At 48.5% G+C, this 13,427-nt stretch overlaps 3 protein-coding genes across 3 annotated transcripts; 2 read left to right on the top strand and 1 right to left on the bottom strand.

Moving 5' to 3' along the window:
- Window positions 1–49: 49 nt before the first annotated feature.
- F4817DRAFT_232818 (uncharacterized protein) lies at window positions 50–4,853 on the bottom strand. Its single transcript, XM_049298943.1, has 2 exons — window positions 1,816–4,853; window positions 50–1,756 (listed from the first exon to the last, which is right to left on the bottom strand). The coding sequence occupies exons 1-2, from the start codon at window positions 4,524–4,526 to the stop codon at window positions 238–240; spliced, it is 4,230 nt and encodes a 1,409-aa protein (XP_049155634.1). The 5' UTR covers window positions 4,527–4,853; the 3' UTR covers window positions 50–237.
- Window positions 4,854–5,480: 627 nt separating this feature from the next.
- F4817DRAFT_348244 (uncharacterized protein) lies at window positions 5,481–11,248 on the top strand (the record flags this gene model as incomplete). Its single annotated transcript, XM_049304661.1, has 3 exons — window positions 5,481–7,237; window positions 7,296–10,511; window positions 10,572–11,248. Coding segments are annotated over exons 1-3 (4,919 nt in total), but the record flags the coding sequence as incomplete, so codon positions are not given.
- A 373-nt stretch (window positions 11,249–11,621) lies between these two features.
- On the top strand, window positions 11,622–12,643 carry F4817DRAFT_348242 (uncharacterized protein). Its single transcript, XM_049304660.1, has 2 exons — window positions 11,622–12,212; window positions 12,269–12,643. The coding sequence occupies exons 1-2, from the start codon at window positions 11,839–11,841 to the stop codon at window positions 12,453–12,455; spliced, it is 561 nt and encodes a 186-aa protein (XP_049155632.1). The 5' UTR covers window positions 11,622–11,838; the 3' UTR covers window positions 12,456–12,643.
- The last annotated feature ends 784 nt before the right edge of the window (window positions 12,644–13,427 follow it).

Below are 13,427 nucleotides of genomic sequence, written 5' to 3'. Positions count from 1 at the left end.
TATTCAACTATCTTATCTTATTTTATTGGTATTGCTATAAGTGATTGTTGAGTTAAGCACCTAAACTAGGGTACTAATATAAAACAAGTCACTGAATAAAGCAAGATTTGATGTGCTGTTCACATCTTATACTAGAGACCGTAATGAACGTGTTGTACCAAGTATCCATTGATAGGAGAACCTCAATAACGCTGAGCTTTATCAAATTAGAAACTTTAGATTACCTTCCCGTGTGTTCTACTCTTTGGGCATCATGATAGGATTCCTCAACTGCAAGAATCCCTCGACGGCAGTATACGGGCCGTCCTGGAACCCGGGCTTCGTTAAATCGCCCCTCCTCTCAATGCCAAAGGGGTTGAATGCAGGTTCACCATGCCCCTTTTCATTGACAGAATATGGCTCGAACCAGCTCCAGTCCCCAACGCCAAGCGACGGCAATGGTAGATCACGCTTGGGAATGTCTCTTGCATTCTGTGTTGTAAGCACTTGCGAGGGATCATAGGGCGGTACATCGCCGAGAGGTAATGTCAGAGGCCCCGCATGGAAGAATGCAGTCATAGTGTTCATAGCCTTCTGCCATGTCCATGATGGCAGTAGTAGTTCTGACGCTGGTAGGAAGGATGAGTACGCGTGTACAGGTGTAAATGGGTCGATTATAGCGCCGAAGACTGACATCCGCGCGTTGCGACGATTGTCGAAGTCAGCTGGTTCAACAGGGTTACTGTAGGAAGGCTCGGTTGGGAAGGGGGGCTCCCAGAAGGGTGTTAAGAGTGGATATTCGTCAGTATTGAGAGGCTTTAGTGGCACAACTTTCTCGTCATCTGGGGCAAAGAAAGTTCTGATATAGTCAAGATTGAGCTCGTCGGTACCAGGGGCTGTGGTATCGAAATATCCCACTAGCCCGTCATAGGCAGCATCACGGTCTCCTAGTCGCACTTGGAACTGATAGTAATCTTTCTGGCTTTCGGTATCAGTTAGCTTCGTTAAGGCACGCTCTGGGTCTGTAATCTTGCTCCTGGTACTCTGATTTTTGAATGGAGGTGAGTCTAGTTCGAGAGACCAGCCCGTATTGACGAGGGCCAGCGGCTTGCCTACAATGGAGTTGAGAAACTGAGCATAGTCGTTGGGTGCGGCCGACAGCGTCTCTTGTGCCCTCGTAATCATGGTCCAGAAGCCATGCAGATAATCACGATCGACGAGTTTGTTGACGAGGGCATCGAGCTGGCGTGTCTCGGGAGTCGACTGGGCATCCTTATTGGGACTAAAGGGTAACCACTTCGGCGCGTCTAACGTCCCAAGAGGTCCACCGAAGCGAACCTCACGGTAAAAGGTCCCGTCTGCTAGGAACAATTGGATACCGTAGTCGGCATAATTTGTAATAACCCAGCCCCAGATGGGATTCTCCCATTCAGATGCCGGGCGCCAGGCAGCCGATCCAGGGGAGTCCCTAGAAGGTGTCTTGAGGGCCCCGAAAACCTTTTTTTCATTGTCTGGATCGTCGGCAATACGCTTGACAAAGCTGGCGTTAAGACGTGCGTTCTGATTAATTTGTGGTGGAAGCTGAAGAAACTCGCATTGGGCAGCGCTATCCTTGATTACTGTGTTGGCGTAGTCCTTACCATCGAGCTTGATGGTTTGCGGCTCATAGAAGTCACTGATACAAGGATACAAGGGTGGAGGGCCATTGACTTGCGGGTTTTGATCGATAGGAACTAAGGCTTGGCCAAATTTGTCGATGATGTTGAGCTTGCGGAATCTATAGAAAGTAAGTAAACGGAGCGTAAATAATGAAAATTAAAGAGGCTAATGACGTACCTAAACTGCCCGTGTGTCACAGGTTTAAAGGGGCACCATGCACTGTCGAGGAAGTTCGCTAAAGCTATGTACGGTGTTGAGGCCGACTCTCCCTGGATCAGTTCAATGTGTTCTTTACTTAAACCTGCCTTATTGTTAACTGCCGCTGCAATAGCTGAGCTGGACTCAATCCCTGAGTCAATAGTCTTGTTTTCAGGTTTGATGTGGCTACCATCTGCCAGCGTCACTATGCCATTAGTAAATCCAGAGAGCGGCATCGACAAGTACGACAGTTTTGACACATTCTCTCGTAAGTTGACACGCTCCTCCTTCGATAAATACTTGTCCAGAATATCTGGCGGTGTGTTGTCAAAGAGTTGTGCTATCTTAGCGCCAAGCGAGAAGCTTGGCTGCGGTAAGATGAGTACCCGACCAGATAGCACACGCGTGTCCGGACCATTGCCCTTCTGCTCATCAAGCAGCGCCTGCCATAGTGGCGGTGGCTCCTGGCCGTCTGTGGAGGGAACGGTGATGCCGTAGCGTACCATTTCATTGACTGAAAGGCGGGCAGTATGTTCGTCAAGCTTCCAGTAGTTGAAAGGCACGTGCGTGTACTCAGTTTCCCACTCCACGTAAAGGGGGAACCATGGCTGCCGGTTCCCCCATTGGTCGCGTAAACTCCCATCCGAAACGGCGGTATTAGGATCGTGAAACTGAGGGTAAGATGTACCCTCAGGTAGCTCGCTAGAATCACTATCATCTTGTTGGATGATGTAGAACTCAGTTACTAAAGCACTAGCAGGTACCCTGAGGATGTCAGGGAGCTGCCTTTTTAGAAGATCAGACAGGTCCTTCAAGGGAGCTGGTAGATTGGAAGTGTCGCTGGCGGGAATGATCTGAGTGGGCGCGCGGACAGCTACCTTATCTAGGTAATCAATAGGCCAACCAGATGGGATGCCGCCAATGAGGACCGTCGGGTCATTTGCACGGTAGAAGACAGGCTTGCTTGCCGCTTTAGCTGTCGCTAGGAGGTTCTGTGAACTATCCTGTGGATTTAGTAAATCATCAATATTTGTTTGCAACTGTTCTATGCGGCCTTGCAGGCTTCCTATATGCTCTGCTAGGGCATTCACTTTATTTTTGTATTCCTCAGTCTCGGATTCGTTACTGCTACCCTCGCCGTTGCCCACGTCGCTCATAAACCCCCACCACAACGAGAACATGTCCCAGCGGTATTGCTTCATAACGGTGTTGCAGCTGTCTAATAAACTTTGTGTTTGATTTAATTCAGACAGCTTCAGAACTGCCGGTCTCTTAGGCTCTACCGGCTGTTTACTAGTTTCATCCTCGCCCGAGAAGTGAAAGTGTGACCCTCCAGGTGAGCGATTGAAGGACCAATTGTAGATGGTATTCTTAGCCTCACGTTGCGCTTCGACACCATCGTCGCGTGAAAGCAGTAATGACTCGAGTGCAAGAATGTCCTCTTCTAACTGGTCAATATCGCCTTCACCCTTGCGAGCATGGCAGTAAGATATTAGCGCATCCATGGGAGTAGTTCCAACTGACACAGCTGCCTGCGTCGGGTCGCTGATGCGGGCATTGTATTCATCTGCCGGCGTCGTAGTAGGCTTCTTATCCTGATCCCAAATTACGTCGTACATGGCGCCGTGGCATAATGTGCGCAGCTGACTCGTGTCGTCCAGCCAGTCGCTCCAGTCATTCGGATTCTTGTCGGCACCCTTCATTTTCATGAAGAGGGATTCTAAACTTGCCCCATGTGCAGTAGATTTGGTAGAGTTCCAGAGCGGGTCGGCATCGTCCTTCCAATGCCAACCCAGGAGATAGTAGCTAGCCTTAGCGTGGGTTAAGTATTGAGGCTTGCCACTTTTGTCAGCGTACTCAAAATTGTCAAGAATACTGAAGACGTTCGAGTTGTGCATCTGAAAATCGGCAAAGAGTTGGTTGCCGCTGCGTAGAAGACTGATATTGGGTGGCTGGACATCCGAATTGGGGTCGTCAGGAGTCCATTCAGCTAGTGGTGTCTTGCGTCCGATAAAAATCTCAGCCTGCTCCTCGATATTGACGTCTGGGCCCGATTTACCAGTGACAAAAGGTGCCAGATCTATCTGCAAGTCGACATTGAGCGGGATATCGTCAAGTGACCAGAGATGGTCACTTTCCACTACCCATGCCTCATATTCATGACCTGCAAACGCCGATTTGGCTGTTTCTGGCTGAATACTGTCGATGTCAATCCTACGAACCACAACCCAACGCGTAGGTGGTTGAACAAAATCAGGCGTAATAAGAGCAGGTTGTTCGGTCCCTAAGGGCGTCGCTTTTAATCCACGCCGAAGTCGTTCTTGTCTACGCGAGACCTCAGGCACCGTCTCGCTGGATGCCACTCCTGACCGGTAGAAGCGTGGTAGCGTCCAGTGGACATAAACACCGTAGCGATGACGCAATGGCTGGGGAGTAGGACGCGCGCCCAGGTCCGTCATACGCGAATTGACTTCAGCCGGGGCCGTGTTGTGTAAGTCGGCGTGATTTTGGATATCGCTTTGGATCAGGAAGTTTTCGAGGCGTAAAAAGGTATAGTTAGGCTGTGTTATGGGACAGATATGGGCACTCGTATCGCCTTCATCTCCAGTACCACATACAGCTTTATTGAGAACAAAGGCATCCAGCTGCATGGGCACGAGGAGTGCATCGAAGTCCTGGGTAGTCGACATTGTCGCTAAGCTTGTGATGGACTTGTGATGAGCTTGAGATTCGCAGATCAAACCAGCTCTAGCAGTATAAAACGACTGGAAACAATGGGCAAGAATGATAAGTTTACAATAGAAGCCGTTTAGCCCTACCGAATATTTGTCCTAGTAACCTAAGAATATAGCCTTTAGGTACTCCAAAGTCATCGTAGTCTCTCCCCTAGGCTAGCAACTAAACACACATTGTGCTACGAATGCATGAGGTTCACATGAACGTCATTACGTGAGCTAGGTGGTATCTTACAGGCAACATTGGCGAAGAGTGTCTGGTTGCTAGCTGAGTATCTCTAGGTAACTAGGATGCCGGTATATCACGGTCATCCTCGGAGAAGAATGCTTCGTATAGTTCTCGGCGATGGCGTGCATAGACAGTCTGGCCATTTTAGATCTAACGTATCGATTCTCACGTCTGCCGTACGGTAGCGTACCCGTCTGGTAAGATTCTCTGATCGCAAGTTGCGGTGAATCTGCAGAAAGTTATCTAGCCGGATGCGATGCACTCTCCCGCCAAGTCAATAAAAACTTGGAGCAGATACTCTTAGTCGTCATTCGTTCGTAAAATTGGCGAAGTTAATAAGAAAGTAAAAAGCGATGGTGGGATGACTTGCGAGATGAGAGGCTATGAAAGGTCGTTTGCATATTGCATTAGGCGAGCTCCCCGATATGTATGATGCCTACCTAGGCAGGTAGGTATAGATTGATTGACGTTGATTGACGTTGGCAGGTTGGAGAACGTTGGAGAGAATATTGATTGTTTCAGTCCCGTTTGCTATGTGGTAGAGATACCTAATGGAAAAAAAAGGGAAAGAACTACACATCTGATTGGCTGTCGGGTAGGTAAGGTTTTGTCGCATATATTAAGTAATGACATTTATGACATTACAAGATACCTTTTGGTCATGTGGTCAATCTGACAGGTTTCAATAGTCTAGAACCCCACATTGACATACATTAGCACATATGGGTGTGTAAGATACCTCCTGATGTAAGACATGGAATATGCACATATACACCATTACAACGAACTACATGCAGTTCTAGATTCACACCTGTCCAACACGCCTTAGACGGATGTTCTCAGCGACCTACGCAATGGAAACCGGCGTGGAGATTTATGACAGGTTTTGGTCACAAGGAAAACGAGGTAGAGTTTTGACTTCCCATCCCTTGGCCGAGTTGTCTCCATCCGGGGTTTGGCCTTGGTGTGTGTTTCGATGCATTGTTTGTAATATTGTTCTCGCGGGGCTTCATACGCGGCAAGACTTCTATCGATTTTGCCTAAGACTAAAGTTCTACTCACTGACTTCCAAGAGGGGAACACGGGTAGCTACGTAGCAACACTGAAAAGGAGACTGGCGCGAATTATGCACACTAACTAAGGTAGCTGGTCCAGCACCTTAAACTCATCGTGGGAGTAACGCCTACAATGTCTGCCGGCAACATTCCAGACGAGCCTTCATCTCAGGCCGTACAGAGTAATGAGCTCTACTACATCTATGCCAGCTCGGCAGAACACGATCCAGGCGAAAACATCAACGTACTCGACGAAGATAGCCCTATAGATACATTTGTGGCTAACCTTAACGACAACAAAGTCATTATTCTAGCTAGCAAGCCGAGTCTGTCAGCCAGCCTTGACGATAGTGATGAGACGAATAAATGGTTTCGGGAACTCGATTCTACAGCTACCAGCTCGGTCACACTCGGTTCTAATTTGAAAGATATCGAGAGTTTCGAATTACAGTTCACACAGCCATGGCCGCTTGTATTCAGCTCGGCGAGCGATGTGCTCCTATTCACATTTGGCCCGTCATTGGATGGATCAGGCGTCCCTAGAATTCCCTCACCCGGAGTCGACGGAGAAGGGAACACGCTGACGCTCGGTCTCGACTTTAGTAAATTAGCCGCAACTCCTACCAGCAAGCTCAGCAGCCTATTTTCATACGCTGGGAGTGAGGGCATGGTTGATTACGTACCAAGCGAGCTACTGGAACTGACTGCAACGCTTACGACTCCTGGACAAGGGGATCCAAAGCGCAATGCCCTCTGGTATTCACCTGCCTCGTACCAGAGCGTCGTGATGCGCCTACAGTTTGAGGTGCCTGATTTCAAACCATTACAAGGCGTTCTGGGGGGAGTTCTTAGAGGACTCACCATTGGCAACGCTGATATCATTTTCTACAAGGACATGCTCCTGGCGGCAACCGAAACGGGACCAGAGCCTATTTTTAGGGGGTCTCTCGCCTTTAGTATTGTATGCTCTCTTCAAGGCAGTGGTTCTAAAGACCCGGAGGTTTCTACAACTGCAAGCATCGAAATTAGCGAATATAACATGTTTCTCACATTCCAATTCGAGTCTAACGACCCCTTGGTGGGGATACTTAAGTGGCTTGAATCCCTGATTGACGATTCATTAAACTGGATTATCGATGGCATTCTGAACAGGAAGGAAAATAATGTCAATGTCCTTTCCAACTTCAACCTGCGCAGAATGACGCTCAGTCTGGACACGAAAGATCCAGATAACCGGAAGCTGTCGTCTTTTTCTTTTGATATCGAGGTCTCGGCCAACTTCGGCATAAGTGAATCCGGCTCAAGGCCAGTATTTCTCATTTCGTATAATTGGAACAACATTACCGGCGGATTCGGTCAACTAGCCGGCAAGCTGTGGAACGGTAAGTAGACCGATGTATCACGCGACAAATGAGCGGATAGCTAACTGGAAATTAAAAGATTTCGACTTGTCCATAGACACAGATCTGTTACCACATGTAGAGAAATGGTTTAATCTACAGCCATTGACGTCGTCTCCAGCGGATTCAATTGACATTGCATCTCTAATTCCCGGCCAGACAGTAGAGAACATCCCAGACACCCTACCTTCGAAGATATCACTCGCTTATATCGCGCTGACGCAAAATTCCTTTAATATCCAGTGCTCTGTCACAAGTAACCCTGCCCCTGCAGATTCGACACCTCAGCCGCGCCTAGGCGAGGTCACGCTTGAAGGCTCGTTTACCTGGGGGAAAAGCAGCTCCTTTACCCTCAGCATTTTCGTCAGTGCTACCATCGAACCAAGCCAAGACGCATCAGAAGACTCTTTGCCTGCAGTCATTGAGGGGTCTTTAAGTTACGACTCAGCTACTAAAGGATGGGATCTTAAGGCGTCGCTAACAGGGCTATACGCCTCGGCTCTGGTCGAATTCTTCGATGAAGATTCTAAAGCTCACGTTGGGCCTCTGATAAATTCAATTGCCATCGACACGCTAGCTGTTGAGTACAAATACACCAAAACAACCGGTGGAAAGTCGACCGGAAGCGAATTTACTGTTGAAGGAGACCTCCTAATTGCTGACCTAAGCCTTGGGCTTAACTTTACATATAAAGACCATGACTTCACCTTCTCGGCTACGCTTAACCCAGGAGATAAATCTGCGAAAATTGGAGACGTGCTAGCAGCCATCTTAGGGCCCGACATCGATCTTCCTGATTTCGTCTACAATACGCAGCTTGTGGGCGATAATCAGGATGCCTTCAGGATTGATATGGTTAAGAATAAAACCCCAGCTGCTGAGAATGTGTCCGGGGTCGATCAGGAGTCATTCTTCTTCCTTTCGCAGCTCAATGTCGCAAATGTGCACATTGACTTTGTTCAAATGCATAATACGACCTGGGGCCCTAAGACACCATCTAAGCGGCTATTCAAGGTTTATATTAACGGCTTCACCAAGGTAGAGCTCGAATTACCTCTCATCGGCACGTTGACGCAGCCTCTCGATGAGTTGTACTTCCTCTGGGTACAGGACAAGCCGCAACAAGGCACGGCGCCTGGCAAGGGAACGGGTCTGGCACGTTTAGATTGGGACGAGCTCAACCACAGCCTGCAGGCCACTGGGCAGGATCTGATTCTTGTCAACGATAAGATCAAGCCGGAGAAACGAACGCAAGCAGATCTTTTGCTAGCGTCCGGATGCCACTTTGGTGTTATTATACGTAGTAGCACGGGCGTACGAACATGCCTGCTCGACTACGAATTTATGAAACCATCGTCATCCAGCAGAATGGCGCTCAAGGCAGGCGAAGGCGAGGTCGATGACGGCTCTCCAAGCGCTCAGGCACCGTACAAAAAGATTGCTGGCCCGTTATCAATCAGCAACGTCGGCCTGAAGTATAAGGACAAGATGCTGGCCATCATGTTTGATGCCACTTTCCAGCTCGGTCCGCTGGGCTTCTCCCTAGTCGGCTTCTCCCTCGGCTTCGCTTTTACAACGCTTAGTGGAACCCCTCAAATCACACCCGTCATTATGGGGTTGGCAGCATCGTTTGAACAGTCACCCCTGTCGATCGCCGGTGTCATTCGACATGGCAACGAAGGAGGCCTCGACTACTACGCCGGAGGTCTTACCGTCGGCTGGAAACTGTACCAATTTGAGGCTGCTGGCTTCTACGGCATAGTAACGCCAAAGGGCACTTCCAATGGCTTTAAGACCGTCTTCGTTTTCGCCAAGCTGAATGGCCCACTTGTGACGCTCGAGTTTGCCGAAATTAATTCCATCTGTGGTGGTTTCGGCTACAACAGCAGCGTTCGCCTGCCGACAATTGATGAGGTTTATGACTTCCCCTTTATTGCTAATTCGCAGCTTAGCGGCAGCGAAAATGCTATGGCAGCCCTAGAGAAGCTTGTCGACCCAGGCGCAGGCGGCTGGTTCAAGCCACTAGACAAGACGTACTGGTTGGCTGTTGGCATGGGTGTCGGCGCTTTCCAGATGCTAGCTATTGATGCCGTCGTAGTCGTACAGTTCGGAAATTCTGTAAAGCTTGGTATATTTGCCGTAGCCAAGGCTGATGTCCCCACACCTGCTTCATCCTTCAAGATAGCCCACGTCGAGCTAGGTATATCAGCCATAGCTGACTTCGACTACGGTACCCTCAAGATTGACGCCCAGCTGTCCCCACGCTCCTATATACTAGATCCTAACTGCCACCTCACTGGTGGCTTTGGTCTATATTATTGGTTCGACGCTCCGCACGCTGACCAGTCGATCGTTGGCCAGTATGTCTTCACCCTCGGCGGTTACCATCAAGCTTTCAACTTGCCTGTTGGCTTCCCAAATCCGCCACGTCTGGGAATCAGCTGGAATCTCGGCGGTGGCCTCACTATATCGGGTCAGGCTTACTTTGCTATTACACCTAAGGCATGTATGGCTGGAGGTCGTCTGCACGCTGCCTTGTCTGCTGGGCCACTGTCGGCCTGGTTCGATGCTTTCGCCGACTTCCTCATTAACTATAAGCCCTTCTACTTTAATATGCATGCCGGCGTCTCCGTCGGAGTCGGATTTAGCATCGATATTTGGTTTATCCACATCCGCATCTCGGTCGAGATTGGCGCCCAGCTGTACCTCTGGGGCCCACCAATCGCTGGTCGTGTCCACGTCGACTTCTGGATCGTCGGGTTCGACATCAACTTTGGCAACAACCAAAGCCAAAACGAGGCTGTCAGCCTCCACGACTTCTATCTTCTGGTACTGCAGACAGGTACAAGCCCGGCGCGATCCGCGGCTACTAGTGGCAAACTCGCTATAGGAGCTGGAGACGATGTGAAGGTCCAAGAAGAAAAAGAGAACGAGGGCCACAACTTCTTGGCCCAATCTGGGCTCTTGAACCCAGAGGACAATCCCGAGCGCGACCAGACGACACCGTGGGTTGTACGCGCCGGCTCCTTTTCCTTCGTTGTAGAATGCAAAATGCCAGTCAATGCCGTCAAGAACGATCCCAACGGGAGTGCTATCCTTACGCACGACGATATCTATGGTAAGCCGATGAAGCTCACGCAAACCCTAACATCGACTATTACGGTGGTAGTTAAACAGGAAGGAGAGAATGAACCAGATGATGGATGGCAGTACGATAAGTACCTCAACCGCCTACCATATGGTCTGTGGGCTAAGTGTAAGTCGCGATCACCTATGCACGAACTAATAACCGTTATGCAAAGTTAACACATGGCAGACTGCTCATCCACCGATCCCCGCACCAGCGGTAACAACATTCGTGACCTCCTTAATAACGACAAAGGGGCTGTCACCCTTATGTCCGGAGTCTTAATCACCGCTCCCAAGCCCACCATGGCCCCCGACCCTTTCCCTGCTTACCAAGTCGCCGATGCAGATCTACAGCGTCTCTCCTCAGAGAACCCATTCCCCACTATCATTGACGCCGACGAAGCCTGGGCACCCGATAAACCGTCCACTGATCAAGTGGAAGACCAGTACATAGCAGTGTACAAAGCATGGTCCAACCCAGCGCTCGGCTCAGGTGACGACGGGCAAAAGGGATTCGTAGGGGCCTTAGCGGATAGTTTGAAGTGGAACATTACGGACGAGATGAAGAGTATTGCGGGAATTCCGGAGAGATTGAAAAAAGGATTTATGAACTTGTATGTAGCGGCGCCATTGTTGACTAAGTGAAGTGAGACTGCTATAGCCTATAGGGAATTATGACCTTTCATTTACATTTAACTATAGGCTTTCGGAGGTATGTATTCTATTGAATAACCACAGTCTCTTGATGCTATATCACGAGTAACTTTCAGCTTAGCCACATCGTATGGAGAATAAAATCATCGTATCGACTCGATTGATATTGATTATCCGCGTGCTCAGCTACCTGTATAATCCACTAGAGCTAACTAATAGCGGCAAGGCGTGGACGGGTTTGGAACTCGCCTAGCAACCCTGACAGCTCAGCTGGACCGCCTTGTCCGGATTTGCTCACTTGAAAAAATGAAGCCAATTAAAGGGTGATCCGATCTTCCGCTATCGTTTTTTTTTTTCAATAATAGCACTGCTCTTCGCCACCTCACCTCAGCAGCCATGTGGCACTCTCGTGTAACAAAATACCATAGGGAATAATAATACCAGCACCGTTACGAGATTTCTCGTATTTGGATACGCTTTTCTTTCATTCGGAGGTTCCCTTCTAAGGCGCAGTCAGCGAACACGGGCTCGCGTATAGATACCAATCGCAGAGAATCCAAAGAGGCCGTAATGAGATCATGAGCTGATAGATTGGATTATCGTCATCATTTTCGTAGGACTTGACTTTTTTTGCTCGAATATAAGTAGAATGCATCATCGTTGTAATAAGTCATGTTTCCATTCCTCCAGTTCTATTGAAAATCAGCTCAAAGTTCACAAGCAAGACTCAAAATATTACTTCACTTATACCAACCAACCATTCTACTTTATATAGATCATATCTATACTCTTCCTCCATAATGTATAAACAAACCATCTTAACCTCCGCCCTCTCTCTTCTCTCTTCCGCTCTTGCTCTCCCCCTTGAGCCCCGAGACACCCCTGAATTCACAATCACCAGCCTTAGCGCTGCCTTTCCGTATCCCGGAGTCTACGGGCTCGACTCCGTTAACTCCTTTGTCAATGTCGCCGTAACTTACCCGGACGCCTCATCAACCAGCAGCGCCGCCCTCAACACAACCTGCAGAGTTGCTTGGCCTGCTGGCACCAACCCGGGTCCAACGGAATGGACTGCGTGCGCCAATCCGGGGTTGCAATTCCGTCTGCCAGCCGATGGGTGGACTGGCACTACAAACTTCCGCGTCGAGTTATTTGAGGAGCTCGATTCTAACGGGTAAGTAAAACTTCTTTCTCTGAACATGATCAGTTTTACTAATAGGGTATCTATAGCGCGGGTCTAGATGCCACACACATTCTCACGTCCAACCCAGGGAACTCAAGCGACCCAAATGCGTACATGTTCTGTCTCCAGATGGGCAAATTCAACCCCTTAACTTGCACCTTAACTGGCCCGTGGGGCCAGTCGGCGAGGACTGTGGTCATGTCTACCACTAATGAGAACGCAAGGCCGAATTAGAGCATTAGACATAGAGCTTACTCCTAGACAAGCAGGATACGGCTAGGAAAGAATAGACTGGGGGCATCTTTTTAAAACGGGATAGAGTCACACGACTTGGTTGGGATATGCACAAATAGTAACGACTTTAAAGATAGCGTGCCAGTACATACTCATAATTCTTTAATACAATTATTCCCAGTTTTTAATAATACGAACATAATATCCCGTGACATTGGGTGAAGGTGCTTAGGAGGAGTTGACTCGGTCAACAGACATGATCCTGCTGCGTGTTGGTTTGAATAAACCTCTATTATGGTCAGCTTGGCTCGTTTTTGATAACTATCTGGGTGAGGCACCCAAGGAACCTCTCAGTAACCACCGTCGTCATCTTCCAAGTAACTGTTCGCTGTGATAATATTTTAGATCACCTGCTACATCATTTCATTATCATCCACACTATGTTTAATTCACTCTAGCTCGAAATCTCTTTGCATATACCTAAGGGATACTCATGCATATACAATAATGATTTGTTAAAAAGGGGGCTATATGTCCGATTGCACTAAACTAACAACCAACTATAAAGCTTAAGTATATTTCCTCATATTCTACGACGTCCTATATCATGAATGAATAGGTAAATAACCGATATTCTATTGCTCTTAAAGAGTTGTCAGTAGCTAAGGTCCCTAATGACATCTGTGTTACTTATTCTTAAATAGGGGTAAACACTAACAATATACTATACTTTGACATGGCTATCGATCTCTATAAAAAGATCATCGGCGCTTCTTTATCGGCCAAGTCCAGGTTATAGTTAGGTAATACATAATCATCTAGCCGAGGATCACCTTTATCACTGTGACGGCGTAAAATCTTCCAGTAAGCCGTAATTCGGGGAAGCCTTCAGATGCGTTTCGTATGAATTTCCACCTGGCGGGGTTTCGGGAGTCGAAACAGAGCTTCCCAATATCACGAGAACGGGACGTA

The sequence above is a fragment of the Daldinia loculata genome, assembly GCF_022478755.1.
Source record: "Daldinia loculata strain CBS 113971 unplaced genomic scaffold F4817scaffold_58, whole genome shotgun sequence".
Taxonomy (NCBI): domain Eukaryota; kingdom Fungi; phylum Ascomycota; class Sordariomycetes; order Xylariales; family Hypoxylaceae; genus Daldinia; species Daldinia loculata.
The sequence above is the reverse complement of the archived record's forward strand: the minus strand, read 5'-3'. Positions and strand labels throughout refer to the sequence as shown.